The sequence below is a fragment of the Nipponia nippon genome, unplaced genomic scaffold, assembly GCF_047370975.1.
Source record: "Nipponia nippon isolate SJK-2023a ecotype South Korea unplaced genomic scaffold, ASM4737097v1 scaffold_11, whole genome shotgun sequence".
In the NCBI taxonomy this organism is placed as follows: Eukaryota; Metazoa; Chordata; class Aves; order Pelecaniformes; family Threskiornithidae; genus Nipponia; species Nipponia nippon.
In genome coordinates, this window is record NW_028262302.1 from 21,909,142 (window position 1) to 21,927,914 (window position 18,773).

An 18,773-nucleotide genomic window follows, 5' to 3' on the forward strand; every position below is an offset into this window, starting at 1 on the left:
TTGTCACAGATGAACCATTTCTCCTACTCTACTTTCAGTTAATGCCACGTGCTTGTATTTGTATCCTCCCTGGCTAGCCGCAGAGTGTCACAACTTGGGAGTGTTCAATTCACTTAGGCTGGCAGAGGCTACTTGTGGGCACTTCTCAAAGTTCTTTATTTTAAGACTTGTTCTGCTTTCCTCCAACATCTTTCCCTCCAATGGCTGGAACTTCCTTTTTCATATTTGTGCAATCTGCACATCATCAGCTGCAAACCACAGAGCACATGGCTACCAAAGCTATCCTGGCTGGTCTGTACCCATTCAGCCCTTCTGCCTTTCCATGGACTCTCCCTTTTCCACTAGACTATGCTCGAGCTTTTCACACTCCTCTCCAAGCTCCCATGGCTTTCTTACTCCCTGCAGTGCTGTATTTCCTTTTATCTCCATGCTCTGCTCTGCCACCTTCATTCATCAAGGTGTCTCCGTTCCAGTTATGCATGTTCAAGCCCTGCTTTAGCTGGCAGTAGCTTCAGCAAGCACAGCCATAAAGGTAAATTACACAAATAGGATTCAAGCCCTTTTGATACCCTCCTGGGACCGTAGGAAGTGCCAGACTGCATCAAACCACAGTCCTGCCTCCTCCTATGGTCAAGAGTAGGTATCTCAGAAAAGAGTAGAAGAAGAGCTCAGCGGCAGGTCAGCTTTGCTTTGCACTATGAGTATTTATCAACATTCAGCCCTCTTGTGGGTTTTATAGCCCGGGAGCAATGCCTTTCCTCTCTGAACGTACCATCCTGTTTCGAATGCAGCTGGGCTCTGCGAGGCAAAGCAAACTGCGGGGAGGGGCAGCAGCAGGACGTGGTGGCAGTCGTCCTTCCCAGGCACTTCTGCCCGTGTCTCTTCCCCCCAGCTTCCTCTCTCAGCTCCTGCCACACAGCAAATAATGCTTCTTTCTCTCTTCCACTTCAGGAAGTAGAAAACAGCCACACGGACCTACTGGAACTGCCAAAGGATCTTGAATATGTTTCAAAAGCAGCAGGGTAAAATTGTGTGTCACTTCCTTCAAATTAAAAGCAAAAATAAATCCCATACACATCAACAATGTACCAGAAATTAGGACACACACAGCTGGTATAGCACATTAACAAGATGGCATCTTATTTAGTTTTAACCAAAAGATTTGGTTGATGAATGTTGAAATCCCTTTAATATATAATAGTTCTACTACAGCTGGCAACACTTAGGGCTGAAATTTGCAGAGCATTCAATTAATGCTGCCTCCCAGGCCCTTCCAAAATCTGCACTGCCTTTCTGGTAGCAGGAGCTTCTGAAGGCCAGCTACTCAGAAGCATTTCTGAGGTGCCTTCAACCAGGGAAAGTGAGCTAATGCTGAGCTCTGAGGGTGGAGAACAGCCCTTTGAATGGGTGGACTTTTTTTGGCATTCACCTACTCAATACACAAAGTTGTAGGTAGACCTGGCAGCCTTTTCGTAAGTACTGTGGAGGGAGGCTGTTTTCCATGAGCTTGGACTGTATAGAGAGTTCAGAGACCAGGTTTCAGTTCAGTGGCGCGGTGGGAAGCAGAGGGACAACCAAACCGCCAGCTCAGACTTGTCCACTCTTTGGTCAGCACAAGATGCTGGAGTGTCAACTAATGAGGGGGTTCTGTGTGATTTCAGAATTAATCTTGATATTATACGCACGGAGTCCAGTACCAATTTAAAGAAGTTGCTGGAGCTTCAGCGAAAAGTCTTATCATCAAACGACGATGTGAAACAACAGTATGAGAAACCTATCCAGGTCAGTAATGGAGCTTCCTTGTATCTCCCCCATTACACACACAGAGGCAGTGCGCAGTACCTATGCAGCTGAGGAGGCTCATGAGAGGGTGGAAAATATCACCACAAGACATGCTCTCAGATTTGGAAATAGGCTTCGATGCCATACAACCCATCGGTGTTTATTTGCCAGCTCCACCCCAAACCTAGATACCTTTGGTGGTGCAGCCATTTCTTCAGGCCCCTGCCCCAACTGCTGTCTCCACTCTGTTGTGTGACTCCTCGCTTTGAGTGAAGGTGTTCACCTTCTGTGTGGATCACCAGAGTAAACCCCTTCTCTTGGGATTAAGCTTTGCAATGAGCTTTCCATGTCTTGCTCAAGCCACCCCTGTAAACTATCACAGCACAGTCACCAGGAGCAAAGATCATCTGCAAATCATAGTTTCTTCCAACCTTATAAGCTCTGCTGCCATTAAAAGCCAGGGCCCAGAGTCCTGCTCCAAGCTCTTACCTTGACATCCTTTTTTATTTAAGTGCACTTCCCTCATTGTCCTCTGGATGGTGTTTTACTGTGTATATTAAATGTATTTCAGGATAGCATTGATGCCTCCAGAAAGCTCGAAGAAGAATTTGAAACCATTGAAAGGAAGAGAGAAGAACTTGCAAATTATCTCTGTGAAGATCCAAGCAAGTTGTCCTTAGAGGACATATTTAGCACCATGAAGACCTTCAGAGATCTCTTCATCCGAGCCCTGAAGGTTGGTATCTCTGCACATGATGCTGAGCAGCCCTAGTACTGGTGCATGCCTCTGATCCAACAGCCAGGGGTGGGATGGGCACCCGAATCCAGTGGGGGGAAGATGCTGGTTATGGCCTCCTCCTTTCTGCGCTTGGCATGAGGTCACTGCATCCTCATGGAGTGCTGATGCTCCTGGCCTGGCCCAGACCCTGGTGGTTTGTGATTATGGTGCAGCTTTCGCTGCAGAATCACAAAGATGCTTTGGCATCAAGTGTGTAACTTTTAGAGGAAGGTGCTTATAAAACTTAACCCTTTGCTCCAACCTGAGCAAACAGACTCAGAAAGGGGATGTGTAGTAAAAAAGACACCAGTTTGGAGGAAATTGTGGTTTCAGCACCTTCCACTTCTGCCTCAGCTAAAGGTCAGGCAGATCAGCACACTGGTAGGTAGCTATGTTAGGCAGATCACCGCTGCCACCTCCTACTAGGATGTGGCAGAGTCCTGGCCAAGCCAGCGGTCTCCCTCTCACCCTCTTGACAAGACAGCCCTTATTCCCCATGCCCATTTTATTTATTGCACAGGATAAGGCCAAAATTTCTCTTCCTCCGTTGCAACCATCTGCAAATCATCTTTCTCTTCATCTGCTTTTCTAGCAGACATTTAGCCAACCTTCTCATGTCCCTGTTACCTCACTGCAGGAAAACAAGGACAGAAAGGAGCAAGCTGCCAAAGCAGAGAAGAGGAAGAAACAGCTGGAAGAGGAAGAGGGGAAGAGACAGAAGGGAGAAAATGGAAAAGTCAGTGAGTAGCTGAAGGGCTTCAAAAAAGAGATGGAGCCGACGGGAGCTCTTTGCTGGTCCTGCTTTAATGGACCAGTAGTGGTAATTTATTTTGTGGGTTTCCAGGCGCCGGCTGACTAAAGGCTTTTAGGTGTCTTACAGCCATAGCTAAGAATTGACTTTTCACAGTTGCAGCTGGGCAGAGAAGTTAATTTTAGGTTTGCTGACTGAACAGCAGAGGGAAAAAAAAAATCAAACAACTGAAACATTTCAGTTAATTTTTTCAGTTTCTAAACATAAATTTTGAATCCCAAATCTAAAAAGAAATATTTGACTTCTCCCCCCTGCAAAATCCCCATATACGCTTGAATAGTTTCTCTTTACCACAGACTACTGACGTCCCAAAAATCTTGCAGATAACTTATATCTGCCTTTCTCTGGATGAAAATGAAAGGCACAACAACTGAAAAGTACAATTGGAAGAAGCTGAGAGGAAAGAAAAATCGATTATTTTCCCTCTATCCCCACCCACCCACCCCTAAAAAAAAGGCCCCCACTGACACGGATAGCAAACAGGAGGCATTTCAAGGTCATAGTAAACCAGGCACAAGTCCGGGCAGAGCTGGTGCACAGCCTATAGCACCCAGAATTTGGGGTAAACCCTTTGACTTCAGCCAGGACACACTGCTGCGGGGGCACGGAGCATGGGCTGCTCCCAGGCCTGGCGCTGGTGCCTTGCTTTTGCCCAGTGGTTGCTTGTACCGGGACAGCAGTACTCGTCCCAAGCAATAGCATCACTGCAAAGTCTGCTTCTGCCCCATTTCATGGGCAGATTTAACATCTGTCTCTCTCTATCCCAGTTAAGAAGGGGGTGGTGAAGCAGGAGGAGGTGTGTGTCATCGATGCGCTGCTGGCCGACATAAGGAAAGGGTTCACGCTGAGAAAGACAAAGAACAGACACGAGTCGGATGCAATTCCTAAAACCTCGCCTGTGGAGAATCCAGAGGAGAGGCAGCCTGGTAAGGACACAGACCCGACTGTACCTGCAGCTATTCATTCCCATCTGCCTCTGAGCCTGAGCCAAGCACACAAGCAAGAAGCCTTCACGTTTGCATTTGGGGCATTTTATTTAAGGACGTTCTGCAGCCAGTGCTGTGGAGAAAAGGAGCAGAGAGCTGTGAGCTGTTGCCAGCCAGGTCTGCCCCGGAATTAGCAGCAATTTGGAACAGCATGGCCTTGTACCCATGCTGATAAACCCTCTGAGAGGCACAGCCCATGGGTCAGCCACAGTACCATGCTGATGGGGCACTGGTGTCATCCCTGCATGAGTCCCCTCCATGCTGTCGAGTCTCAGTAGCACAGCTTGTCACTGCCTTGGAGACTGCTGCACTCTCAATCTACATTTGAGAGTCTAAAGCAGCCCTTAAAAAAAGACCAGAAACCCCTATTTGCAGAAGGACCCAAGTCCTTTAGGTGCTTGTTAGGAGATGCCTGTGGGTTTAGCTTTTTTTTCATCTTATGACCTCAGTGTCAGTGCATGTTAGGTAAGTCGAAGGATGTTGGCCTACCATAGAGCTTGACTTGTGCACTGCAGCTCTCCTAAACCTGCTTTGCAAGGGCAGAATTAGGCTGGCTGATGGGCATTTTTGAAGTCCTCATGCAGCCAAGCCAGCAGACTTGGCTGGTTCAGGACCTCGCAAGCGGGTTCCCTCTTCCTGCCGCAGGCTTTCAGACACCCCTGCGAGTCTGGGGGCTTCCATGGAAATCAGCCGGTTGGCAGCAAGGACACATAAACACCTGGTGAAAACAGAGCAGGGGCTTTGCTGAGCTGGAGCCTTGGAGTCCAACTGGGGTGACCACATGGGGTATAAGGAGGGGAGGTATAGGGAGGGTAAAACGGTACTGTCTCTGCATAGCTGCTTTAAGGTCAGTGCACCCTCTGCAGGCAACTGCTCTCCCTGTGGCAGAAACACCTTGGCTGATTCCACGTGCAGCTCAGCAGCTTTGGCTGATTGCCTGTTTTTTTCTTTAAAGGAAAGAGCCTTAAGGATCCACAAGCAGCGGGAAAGCAGATTGATGATAAGACCAAGCAAAGCAATGATGGTCATCCCTCAGAAAGCACTTCCCCCTCAACCACTGCCCTGATGGAGATGGGTGGAGATGTTACAAATGCCTCGGCTTTAAACCAGGTGTTATCTAAAAACAATGCTGGAGGAAATTTGCCACCAGAGTCCTGGACAGAAAGCCCCTCAGTAAGCTTGGTGGAAGCTGATGGGGCCAGTCAGCCCATGCCGGGCACCAGGATGGAGCAGGCAGACAGCTGGGCAAGCCTCCAGCCAAGCACAAAGAGCGGCTCCATTGCCTTCTCTGCTGTTAACATAGGCACAGGGATCAGGTTTGTGAGCAGCAGCTCAGGCACTGCTCTGAGAGACCAACTCAACGGGTCCATATCAGAAGGCCAGGACAAGGAATGCCCAGCTGATGGCTCGGAGAGCTACAGGCTGGCACAGGAGCCAGAAACCCAGCCAAGCGAGACTGCAGTCGACCCTGGCAGCGCTCAGTCTGCTCCCTGTGATGAGGCTCATCAGGCAGAGTTGAAAGAGATGGCGAAGGAAAATGAAGACCCTGGTACAGACTCACTGTTGGACACCTCTCAAGAGAAGTCCTTCTCGGAGGAGCCAGCCACCGACTCTTCTTGTTCAGCAACGCTCCCCCCAGGGCAAACTCACAACGACAGGGAAAAGCAGAGGCCATCTGGGAAACGGAGGAAGAAGAAGAGGCACAGCAAAAGTTACTCAGGTAGTTTATTTCATAAATAGCCCTCAGGGACTGAGTTAAATTGGGGATGCTTCATCATATATTTATATATATCTGTTCCTCCCCACTTCAAGGTCCAATGCCCCCTGCCCCTAGAGCCACTCTGTTTCATAAAGCTGTTATTTTTTAAACCTGAAAGAGATGTAAAAAGAAAACACCAGCATTGTTCATTCTCTTGACATTTATAAGTAGTTTATAAAGGGGTAATGATGAATCAATAATTAAAAAGCCCATTACACATACACAGTAAAGATGGCAATAAGCACATCTGTCAAGTGTGCTAAAGACAGCTACGAGGCATGGTTATGTGCAAACAAGAGCTCCGTTAGACTCCAGAGCAGTGATTAAGAGCAGTTAATACTGGGTACTTAATCAGTGATCACCCCCTCTCAACTACTTATAAACACATAAACCCAGCAACATCAGCACTGCCGTGGGGTTGTTTGGTTTTTCCTCTCCTAAGCCTCATTGCAAGAGCACTTTGCCTGCAGTAACTTGAAAACCTGCCCCAGGGGTACTTCGGATGGCTCCTGAACATCGGGCCCTTGAGCCATCGCTGCAGGGTGAGGGGAGAAAGCCAACAAGTAAAAAATAGCATCTTGCTTGTACGAAGGATTGTATTCGGCTGGCCGAATCGGTCCCTCGCACTGGGCTGCCCCTCTGGTGCCAGGAGAGACCTCGGTTGCCGGAGGTGTGGAGCCACCCCGCCCTCTGCCTGACAGCGAGCATCCACAGCCAGTCCCAAACCTGGGAAGTGCATCCAAGTCCCTCAGACTCTACCAAGCTGAAGCCACCCTTGGGTGGGTACTTTAATCCCAAATTAGAGGTGCCTCATAGGGAAGACACGTGGGTCTGTCAGCCTTTGGAAAGGTGCAATGTACTGTCCAAAGCATGTTTTCTGCAAGATCCTGAGGTCAAGCAAATGGGCAGGAATATGGTGGAAGTCTCTTTTCATTAATGTTTAATGTTTTTCCTTCCAAGGAAGGTGGAGGAGAAATGAAAGGAGGGTTTGAATACCCACTGCTGAGAAAGACAGCATGGGTTGAGCATCTACCACAGAGGGACTTACCCTTATAGCGCCGGCTTGCCCTGGGGCTGTAGTTATTTATGTCTCTAAACATGCCACCTTCCCCTAGTTAAAAAAAAAAAAACACAAACCAGCAGTGGTTTCCCAGAGCAGTGGTTCCCAAACTTGCTTCCCGGGAGGCAGCAGGAGGAGCTGCAGCAACGGGAGCACCCCACGCTCCCAGCCGTGGCAATGCTTTCCTGACATCTGAAATTAGTATTTCGGGCTTAAGGAACTGAACCCCCCCAAAAAGCCATGGGGCTCCCTGGGCATCCAGGGATGGCATCTTAGGAACCTCTCTGCTACTATACAATGTTTTCATCGTAAAAAGTTCCCTGTTGTTACATTTGCCTTGCCGTGATCAGCTATATTTAGTGTCTCTCTTTTGTTTAAAAGCAGAGGTTGAGACTGATACTGGAGATAATAAAACAAAAAAAGGTTGTGTGGTACAATGAGGTATGTAAACTTGCAAAGGTGTTTCTACGTGAACTAACCACAGCATTGGGACTTCACAGACCTAATCAGTACTCAGCATATCAGCTACGCTTTTTGTCTTTGTGTCTAATCACAAATACATGTAAAATAAATTTGTTACTCTGATTTTTACTCTCCAGGGTGTTGATCTTGCGTTGAGTGGGGTCAGTGCTGATCTCCCTTCGACACAGGGTCGCAGCCCACATGTCTGTCCTCTGTGTCAGCAGCAGCCAAACCTCCTTTCCCTGAAGATAATTAAAAGTCACTAATCTAACCAAGTGAATCCATCTTCCTGTGATTAAACAAAGTCCTTGCTTTAATCCCCTTATTTTCTTAAAAACTGTAAAAATGCAATTTCAGTACCTCTGTCCTGCAAAGAACAATGTTTGCTTTGCTTGCGGGTAGCCACTTCCTACAGCACTGTTTAAATATAGGTGTCTGGAAAAAGGAATAAAACACTGGACCCGGGGTGAAGTACTAGTTGGGGCAAGATACCAGCTCAACCTCAAAGCCAAATTCCGTTCCAGAGTTGCACACAAAGTAGTCTGTTGGAGCAAACAGACTGCGCATACTTCTTATGTGCACTCGTGCAGCTTTCTGGGATGGGGGCGGGAGGGTGTAATTTGGCTCTTGTCCCCTCAAAAATAATACAGGTAAACCCAATTTCTAGCGAAACTGTGTACCAAGTTCCCTGCATCCTTCATTGATGCTGGCAACATACAGTTGCCCCTCAAAATAAAACTTCAGGAGTTTCAAGATGAGACTCTCATTTGCAAAACTTTGCCTTTTTTTACAGCAAGTGGAAAGAAAAGCAAGAAAAAGAAACAATCGAAACACCCACTGTACTGAAATTGCATAGTTACGCGTTCTTTCCGTGCTGTTGAGTATCTTATGAACTGAATCAATAATGTCAAATCTCTCACTGTCTCATTTCCAGAAAGGAATGTATTTATTCTCCAGCAGCCCCAGTGCCCGAGGCTGGGAGCCCTGCTCCCGTGCAGCCCAGCAGCCCTGGCCCCTTCCCGGCCCCTGCGGGGGTAGAACAGAGAAATCTCTGCAGGATTTCCACACGGGGTTGCTTTTGTTCCTGCACCTGAGCATCATTGCTAGCAACAGAAAAGGAGATATAAACTGGGTAGTTACAGTCGTGACTACTCCTGCCCTCCTCTTGGCCCTTTCTGTGCCGTACCATAGGACTGCATCAAGTGGAAAAGGGAAGTAGCTCTGTTGGTTTAAAAATCCTAAGGAAGATTTGCAGCAAGAGCAGAAAATAGTAGCAGCGAGGCACAGGAAAGAAATATGTCAGGACCAGTGGTCGTGCTGCATGGGGAGGGCAGCTAAAATCGTGAGTTAAGTGTAACTTGGATTACGTACATTTTAAGCACAGGGATTCCAGCATGCAGGCTTAAAAAAAGTCATATTTGAAAAAAAATAGAGAGGCAGACAGCTTTGAATTCCCCTTAGAAGGCATAGGAAAGCAATACAGAGAAATTCATGGACAAACAGTACCTTTATGAAGTGACCGAGTCAGGCAGGAGTTTCAGCACACCCTTGAAATGGAGCACCTGGCACAGCCGCATTGCGCCGGCAGTGCCTGGCTGTGCTTCGGTGCCGGGAGTGCAGAGATGAGCTGCACCTCGAAACCTGCGATTCCCTTTTTCCTCTTCTCCCATCTTTATGTCACTTGGAAAGCTTAGAGGAAACAAAAATCCATTTGCTTCTCGTAGTGTCCAGCCACAGTGCTTCCTCACCCAAATGCAGCTCGGGTCCATCGCTCTTGATGTGACAGACTCAGCAAGCCAAGAGTGCTCCCTGTCAATGTTTTTTCCTAGGATGTTCCACCTCATTTTTTTTTTTCTTTTATTTATTGTCCCAAGTACACACGGTCTGTTCAGGTCACAGCACCAGTTCTCTTTTGGTTCAGGATATTTCTCTCTCTGGTGGATTTGCTGGGTGTGGAAGTTGCAGTGAAGCCGCGGGAATCGTCCTCCTCCTTGTGCAGATCCAGCTGCAGGAATCAAGATTCAATCCCCTTATAAGTTTTTAGAGCTTCTGTAACAGCAGCAGAGTGAGGGCAGGAACAGCCTGTGACTCTATGAAATAATATTTCGGAGCAGTAAAAGACAGTTGTAATCTAATCAGCTACTGAGCTCTTGCCTCACCTTAACTATATCTTGTTATGCAGCAATTTCTGTATTAATTTTGAAGTTCTTTAAATGTCAGCTTTTACACCCAAAGAGTGGTATCCCACATTATCTCCATGTTCCTGAAAGAAATGGTTACGCCCGTTTTCCCATGGAATCAAGGCACTGGTGATCACACTGTGTTCATATGTGTGCTGGTAATATCTGAACTCATTTCCAACCAAATCTGAAAAGAGCTTGAAGAAGAACCGTTTAACAAAGGCTGACAGTCAAACAGAGGAGGGACGGTATAAATGCCTGGACTCAGGGGAAATACTGCTTGAGTTTCCTTGTCTTAGACCCTAGGGAATCACTACAGACAAATGTTCATGTCTGTCTGTGCAACTCCCTTTTTCCTCCCCTGCCATCTGTCATTTAGAAAGGTTAAGGGAAACAAAAGTCATGAAGGCACAAGTCCATAAGCAACCAGGCTTTGGCAATTTCTCTGCTCACAAATCTACTTGATTTATTCCCTAGAAAAGAAAAGAACAAACCAAACAGGGAGCATAGACCAGTGCTCCAAGGCTGCAGCCCGGCGAGGAGGGAGGGAAGGGGCAGGGGGGGCACACAGCGCTGCCTGCCAGCAGCTCTGACATGCACCTGGCACAGTGGGACGTCAGCCTCCCCCTGCAAAGAGACAGCAGGGTTTGAGAGTCAATGTTTTCCTTCTTTCTTTTTTTTTTTTTTTTTTTCCATTTTTTTCCTTAATTCTAGAGAACCAGATGCTTCACCTCCCCTTTTGCAGATTCGGTACTGTCTGTGGGCAATTTTCTAATGGACCACGAGAATGTGATCAAGCTAATGCTCGTCTTCCTATACAGCCTTTGCCCTCGTGTCTGTCATTAAAAATGGTGTTTGCTTTGATTATGAAGTGAGACAGGCTCTTAAAAATGACAGCGTGCCAGCCCATCCTTCTGACAGTCCTGCTAAATCCTCTAGATTTGGGAAGTTCAGGAATTTAACATCTAGAAGCATATTCCAATATTCTGCTTGGAAAACACAAGACTCACGTTGTTAGACTGAACTAGTGCCCAGCTCAAAAGCAAAGTTGCCCAAACTCTTGAACATCAGGATCAGTTCTGGAAACATGAGGTTTTTAAGTAGATAAAGATTTAGCTCCACCTGGTTTTAGGTTATCTGGAACTGGTTTCCCTAGTAGCACCCCAACCATTAGATACACACATGCAAAAACACACCGATTTCATTTTATAGCTGCAAATAATTTGTGTTTCCCTCTCCTCCTGCAGGTGTCACGGCAAGGCAGAAGAAATAACACGTCCCCAGAGTGCTGCCAGCTTCTCAGAAGCCGGGTTCTGCATCGCCAAAACGCCCCACCAGGACACACCGCTTCTCGCGCAGCCTTTCGCTCCCCTCCCCAAGACCCAAAGAGCCTCCCCAGAGACTTCAGCCCCCTCGGCCCGTGCCTTATGCCGGGGGCCCACGGGGACAGGGGCCGGTTCTGTGCCTGGCGGCGTGAAGGGGTCAGACCTCTCGCCCGCTGTCCTCAAAGCCAAGTCTTTCAACCTGCTCTTAGGCCAAACTCCTCTTGAAATGACAGCTGAGTGTGGCCGAAAAAAGGACCGCAGCGTTTAGCCCTCCAAGAAATTTTAAAAATAGCAGTGCCTCAACTAAATTAAGGGTATAAATTAAGCAGTGGCTGTACCATCACAGGTGGAAGCGTGTTACTGTCTTCTCATTGCCCACTGATGATTTAAATTGGACCAGGTCCAAGACCCAGATCAGACAAATGTATTTTTACTCTGTAATTTAAGGCAAGGGAAATCAGTTACAGGGGAAAAAAAGTAAAAAAAAAAAAAAAAAGTATGTATTTTAGCAAGCATATGGCCATATAAACAGTGTCTGGTTCCTACATGACGCTTATGTAGCAATGAGCATGAGCAATTAAGTTGAAGCTCATCACTAGTCTTGCAGTAGTCACATGCACAGACACATCCATCAACTTGTGGAGAACCAAGGCCCCAGTTCTTGTTATTAAAGCACCAGAAAGAGGTTTTCCAGAGTGCTCTATTGGGCACATTTTCAGCTCATCCTTTAGTAAATCTCTGGGTTTGAATGCCATTGTCAGCTGCTTTGCACTCAAAAGTTTGTGTTCAAGCTGCAGAATGTGTAGATTCATGTTACTTTTGCTTTAAAATTGGGAATGTGCAGTATTGTGTTTTCAAAATTCAGAGCTTTATTTCTGAAGTTTTGTAATAACATTGTATCATATTTTTATACAAGGCTGTCCATTTAAAATGATCTATGTTTGTTGAATCTATGGTGTGATACTGTGCTGAAACATGAATCAAGTGGAAGAGCTGGGTACGTTTAAGAACTCTGCCTTTATATGGTAACTCACTGTGGCTAGACTAACGTTCAGGCTAAAGCTTCTTTTGCTCTGCTTAATGGGACTTGAAATGTCCTTGTAATACTGAAAACCTTGCTGGACTAGTTAGAAGTTAAACCAAGAATTAAATCACTGGTTTATTTTAACCAGAGCGTTGCTATGAGCATATTGAGAATTGGTTAACAAGAGCAAAGGTCAGCTGAGAGCAGATGCATGGGCAGCTTCAGTTCAGGAGACCCCGGAGAGTGGCACAGCCCTGTTGCAGCTGAAATCCCGTTCCCGGCTGGCAGAAGCAGGCAGAGCTCCACCGTTCCCTCCAGAGCCACCTAACCCACCCCAGGTTTGACTTGCAGGACTGTCTCTATCACAGGTTTCTCCTTTTTCTGCCTCTTTTCCAGTCTCGGAGCACATCACCCAAAGCATCAGTCCTTTTGCTCCCATTAATCCAGCTTCTCTGCTCTCAGATTAGACCCCAGGCTACAAAACTCTGAATATCAAACATGTTTTCCCAGCAGCTTTGCAACCTCCGTGTTTCCAGCAAGAGCCTTCCAGCAGCCAGCCTCCTCCTCCCCACCCCATTGTGTTATCTATAGGAGCCACATCATTTTGAGATTCAGGACCAGGGAACAAACCGGCTTTCTGGGTGTTACCTAGGGAGCCTTACCTGCTGCTGTCCCGCAGGCTGCTGTCTTCAGATGCCACAGGAGGTGTCCACCTCTCCGTCTGGGTCTTTCAGCTCCCCCATTTCCACCTAGAGAGAGCAGCTCTTTTCACACAGCCAGAGGTTTTATTGTTCTGTGTTCTTACCTTGGCCTTCAAAGAGAGGGTTTTGGCATTATCCTTCCACTGCCCTCAAGAGTTTATGGAGAAATGGGTTATTCTGAGCCACTGCCTGTTCTTTGTTCCATAGTCATCTGTGAAAACTACATTAAATTATCTATACAATCACATCCCAATAAGCAGGCTGAAGCACAGCATTCATAATTTATTACTCCAGAGCAGCTCTGCTTCCATTACAATGCTTATTTAAGAAGAACAGGGGGACAGAATCAGAGCAGCTCAAAGAAAGATGTTCAACTGGGATGTACAGTTTTGCTCCATTTGTGACCCTGAAATAAAGCTCATGATCCTGAAGATTTTTCAGTGGTTGCAAGGCTAATTTAATTGCTGGTAAAAACACCATGCTTGCACCTGCTTCAACAGGCCTGTGGCCATTTAAGCCAACAGTGAGTTTGGATCTCAAAAAAGAATTCTTGTGGTATATAACAGTGACTGCACATGGAGTCCAATATGTAAACCAGCCTCTGAACACCACAAGTTTCTCGCTGCCAAATAACTGCATATTCCTCAATTAAGCATTGGCTATATGATAAAATGAAGCTATGGGAGAAATCAGCAGAAGTTTTTCCCAAGTATTTCACTTAAGAATTCAGATGTGTTTAATGGGATGGATTTTCAGAGTTTGTTTTTTGTTTGTTTGTTTATTTTAATTTCATTACTGAAAATAGTTCAACATTTAGAATAAAATAAGTACTTGACAAGTTTCCTTTCTCTTGTGGGGATGGGGAAGGCCTATGATTCAGCAGAACATGTGCACCAAAGTCCTGTGTTTTCCACATAGTTTATAAAGCACCTAAGCATATCATTGTATATGCTTAGTAATAGTTTTCCAGTGTTTTCTCTCAAAGAAACAGAGATGGATAAATGGAGCTATATCTAGTACATGAGCACCACTGCAGCATTGCACTGTACTTAGAGCATGGCTGAAAACTCTGCATCCAAAGTTATGCCAGTACCTTTCAGTTTGAGTACATTCAGTAGAGCGGAGGGGGCTGAGAAATACCTTCGGTTCTGGTTAGAATGAGAGAGGATGAATTGAAATTAAAAAAAAAAAATGCACGAGCATGTTTCAGCAAAATTAAGCAGTTTTCATTCTGTCTAAACATAAAGCCTGGATCTACAGCTTCATATTTCTGGTTCTCTGTATACAGTGGTCAACTGAGTACGACATACAAGCTTACCAATACTAAAAGTCAGCACTGTACCAATCCTAGCTCACTCTATCTATCTATGTGGTAATAGTCACAGCCATGAAATATGGGTGAACATATTAGTCATGGGGTTATGTTCACCTAATGTATCTGAAAGCAAATACAGTTATGAACCAACTCCATCACAAACCATGTTTTGTTTGGTCACCTCACAATCAAGCTGTGGGCAGGATATGAAAAACAGCTTTGCCATGTCGAGAAGCGTGACTACAGAGGATTAAAAATGGGGCAGTCATAGTGAAGGGACCTCGCTAGGTGTTTGCAATTACTACACAGTGACAATCTCACACAATAACCGCATTGTTTGCGGGATTTGCAATGGCAATGCAGGTCCATAGCGCAGAAAAAGATTTCCAACTCCTTAGTATAAAGCAGGTACCAGACCTTAAATACCAGTGGAGAATTTGATCACTGCAAGTTCATCAGCATATTCAGCACTGTAAGTGTAACTCAGTCCTTCATCCATGCTGTGCTAGCACTTAATTCTCATTAGGGACTCTCTAACTCTCTCTTTGCTGTAGCATGAACAACTCTTGCAAGAACTGTGTGTGACAATTCATACAGAGCCAGGTGTAGGTAGGAATTAGCAGGAGCTCTGCTCTTCCCTAATGGCCACCTTAAGCAGACTCAGCTTACATTACTGGAAGTCAGAAGACAAGAATCATTCTGTGACAGTCAGCTCCTATCAAGTCAGTTTAGATATACTCCCAGTCTGTCAAAGTAGTTTTTTTCTAGGATTAGCAGTCTTTGCTGATGACACTGACATTATAGTTACGGGTGGTTTGCCCTGCTCTGGGCATGCAGAACCTGATGTGTTTGTTTAGTACTTAAGCAGCTTCATACAACATAATCTGCAGTGAGTTCAGTCATGAATTGGTGACAAGTAATTACCAAATCCATCAGTCAGAATAGATGGGGAAAGTCAGAGCTGCCACAGAGAGAGAGGGTTTGCTGAAAGAAAAAGAGGCAGCACAGGCAAAAAGCGTAACAGATCCACCATGTCTGCTGCTGTGATCCTTTGAAACCCAGAACTGGATTTTGTAATCTAAATGAAACTCCCAATAGCACACAATTTCCAGGAGTGACCCTTTGAGGCCAACAGACTTTTTCTATACACTTTGCCATGTTTTGTAGTCTCCATTCTTCAAGGTTTTCACAGCTCTATTAGACAAAACCATAGCTGATCTGATCTGTAGTGGTGGTGATAGTCCTCTGAAGGGAAGCTTGGACAAGACCATTTCCAGGGCCCCCCCCCAACCAACATTTCTATGATTCTCTGTTCAGCAAGAACCAGATACAAGACAAGCAGAGTAGTTCAGAAAAGATAGGAGTAGTAGGAGTTCAGAAACCCTTTCAGGTCTATACATTAATCCTCTTTGGTGAACCGGTATCATACACTCAGAAGAATATGCCGCAGGAGTAGTGACCACATTCACCATAGTAGCAGTCTACAAACCCATCCTGAATCACAGACAAATGCTTCTCTAAAATACCTCCTTAACTGGAGAGATCCCAGGAAGAACAGGAGGACAGAAGGTTTTTTCTCCCTCCAGGTACTTTCAACTGCTCTACTTCATGTGCAGAGGTCTAGAGGACAGAGGAGAGACCCTGACCTCCGCAAGGCAAGTTCTGTGACACATACAGCTGCCTGCAGAGGTCTGGGTGCAGACCACAGCGTAACTGCATGTAGATCAAATGACAGCCAACATGGTAATCTCTTCCAAACCATGACCTATCTCAAACCTAGGAAACATCCAAAGATTAAAGCTACTATATCCTGCACTAATCCCTCCAGCTATACAAGCCCAAATTAAAGTAACTGCCGAAATTCCTTTCCATTTTGAAGAGTTCATACCTACTCTCTACAAAGCCCTCAGTTAGTCCTACAACCCACCCTCTCCCAGCCTCCTACCTTCCACATTGCATCCCCGTACTCTACATACACCTCCGCATGGTTCCTTGGTTGAACTGCCTCGCCGCTCTGCCGCAGGGCACAAAGACCAGCGAAGGGGCCTTAGCAGCAGTCTCCCCCAACGTCTGCCACCCACAGCTGCTGCTGCTGCTGGTCAAGGCTCCATCTGCAGCAGGTCCCAAGGCTCCTGTCTTCCCACTAGCTGCCAAAAAGTGCAACCAGTTCCTTTAGAGGCTTTTTCATTTCAACTCCATCCTAGGATCGAGCCCACACTTTATGTGCTTTAAGCACATAGACTTCACAGTCACGCTCCCGCCAGCAGCAGAGGTAGTAACAGAGTGAAAAGTGAGCACTTTTGCTTTGTTTCCAACTGCTTCCAGCTTTTTGGTATGAGAAAATGGAGGCACAGCAGTAGAGGGATCTTAATAAGGGGGAGGTGGATAACTTGCTAAAAAGTTTTCCCTTGGAAACCCCTAGGAACGTATCTGAAAAGAAGAGGGTGACCCTTATAGAAATAAGATGGCTTGTGCAAGACAGGATTAAGATCTCTAATTTCTTCTACTTCTTATTTTTATCCTCATAAAAGAATCATAAACACCAAGAATTACATCTGTTGAAAAGTCAACAGTGAAGAATATCACACTGGGATCTTCGTAATGCAAGCAGGTCCCTGAACCCAAACCCTAACAAGCATAGCCCACTGGGAGGTAACGAACAATAGCTCTGTACTAGTTAGGGACCATCTATCTGCATAACCAAGCAACTAACCCTCTCCCTGGTTGGATTATACATCCTGTAACTCACTTCCAGACATTTGGTAAGCAGCACATCTTACCCTCAAAGATGTCTTGCATTGGAGGTATTGACTCTTGTGCTTGCGCTTTTGATGGTTACCTTGAAAGTGTCTAGGGGCACAGTTTTGAACCAACTTCAACCCTCCTCCCTCTCCCCCCAGAAAACCCCAACCTTTGGGAATAGCAGACAAGGGAAAATACCAGGTTTTCCGAAGCATTCATTAAAATCCTTCTTTCCATAATAATGACCAATAAATGAACTTCCAGCTACAAAGAAAATCAGGTTTTACAAAATAACATAGCCCCCTATCAGCCCATCAGCAACACTAGAAATGAAAAAATGAGAGTGTTTACATGGCCCAAGACACAGAGGTAAGATGTTTTTTGGATCTAACTTAAAAATCTAATCCCTATGCCATCAAAATACAACTTATCTTTCTAGACTAATGAGAAATGTGCCTAATTTTAGCATGTCAGTAAGCAGATGAAAATGAAAGCCTGTATTGTGGCAGTCCTCAAACCAGCAGCTTTTCCAATAAAACAAAAGTATAGTAGCAAAGCACTGAAAACAGCTTCACAGTTAATTACAAGTTAATTGATTTCAACTAGATCATCAGAGTCGGGCTGGTGTATTGAGTCAGTCTCTGTTCCCTGCCCTGCCTAAATGGTGCCAGCCAATTACCGACCTTTTGCAGCTTTCTGCAGCGTGCTAGTCCTCGCCTGGTTGCATTGGGATGTGTGTGTATATATATATGTATATATTCAGCAGAGATGGATTTTTGTACTTCCTAAGGAGAAATTTCATGCAGAGATTTTTTTTTAAATACAACCACAAGCTCATTTGAACAGTATCAGCAATGTAAGTTACAGCTGCCTTGAAGTTATACCAAAGCTTTAATCTTCCTAAGAGCATGGATTTCTCTACACAGTCTCAAAAGTATAATCTTTGGAGGTACATTATTATAAGCCTATTTATCATTCAAAGCATATTAGCTGTTTCTTGTGCAGTATTCTTTGTTTATTAGGATTTTTAAGAACAAGACTTTCCTTTACACAAATCCTGTAGCAAGTTAAATGAGCACTCTAAAAAAGAGCTTCCTAATTAATAGTCTTTTACTGATTCCTCCAATAGCTTAATTAAAATAAACAAGCAGCAGAATTTTAACATGATTATTTCTAATAAGATTTTTTTTTTAATCGGCTCATTTTACTCCTAATATTTCTAGCAGAAAGTAGCTTATTTTTCATTAGGCTCTTTCATAGTGCTGAATGCCTCACTTGCCCTGCTAGGGTAATTACAGACATCTGTACAAGTTTAGCACAAAGATTGTGAAGTCCTAAAGGGGATACATTAAGTTGTTTACATAAATTAAATGTAAGCCTGCTTTACCTTTGGGATAGTGTTAGTGCTTATTTGTGAAAAAGAAAATATGGAAACCAACAACAAATTAAGTCAAGTAAACAGCAAATACAGTTAATAATCATTTTCTATTATAGGCCTTTGGCTTAGCTATTTTAACTGTTTCCCTTTTGTATGTAAATCAAGTGTTATTTTCTGGTCGATTTAACATTTAATGTTTTTAATGTAAATCATTTCTTACTAAATTAAGATTAAAAACACAAATCAAAAGTTTTATTGCTTTCTTTTGCCTTGGATCCACTGTTTCACAGTTACTGAGGCTGTTGTAACAGCTGGACACTATAGAATCATAGAATCTTTAGGTTGGAAAAGACCTTTAAAATCATTCCAAGTACAACTGTTAACCCAGCACTGCCAAGTCCACCACTAAACCATGTCCCTACGCACCACATCTACCCGTCTTTTAAATATCTCCAGGGATGGGGACTCCA

General features: G+C 45.1%; 1 protein-coding gene across 6 annotated transcripts in view; it reads left to right on the forward strand.

Moving 5' to 3' along the window:
* The window catches only part of INF2 (inverted formin 2), a 43,439-nt gene extending 29,733 nt beyond the window's left edge, over positions 1-13,706 (forward strand). For 4 of the 6 annotated variants that reach the window (XM_087747866.1, XM_087747867.1, XM_087747868.1 and 1 more), the window contains exons 16-23: positions 952-1,022; positions 1,662-1,782; positions 2,354-2,518; positions 3,198-3,300; positions 4,139-4,297; positions 5,313-6,077; positions 7,558-7,617; positions 11,066-13,706. In XM_087747866.1, coding sequence (XP_087603992.1) covers positions 952-1,022; positions 1,662-1,782; positions 2,354-2,518; positions 3,198-3,300; positions 4,139-4,297; positions 5,313-6,077; positions 7,558-7,616 — 1,443 coding nt within the window. In that variant the 3' untranslated portion in view covers position 7,617; positions 11,066-13,706. The remainder of the gene's footprint in view (positions 1-951; positions 1,023-1,661; positions 1,783-2,353; positions 2,519-3,197; positions 3,301-4,138; positions 4,298-5,312; positions 6,078-7,557; positions 7,618-11,065) is intronic. The other 2 variants (XM_087747871.1, XM_087747872.1) reach the window with 2 other exon arrangements.
* Positions 13,707-18,773: the final 5,067 nt, after the last annotated feature.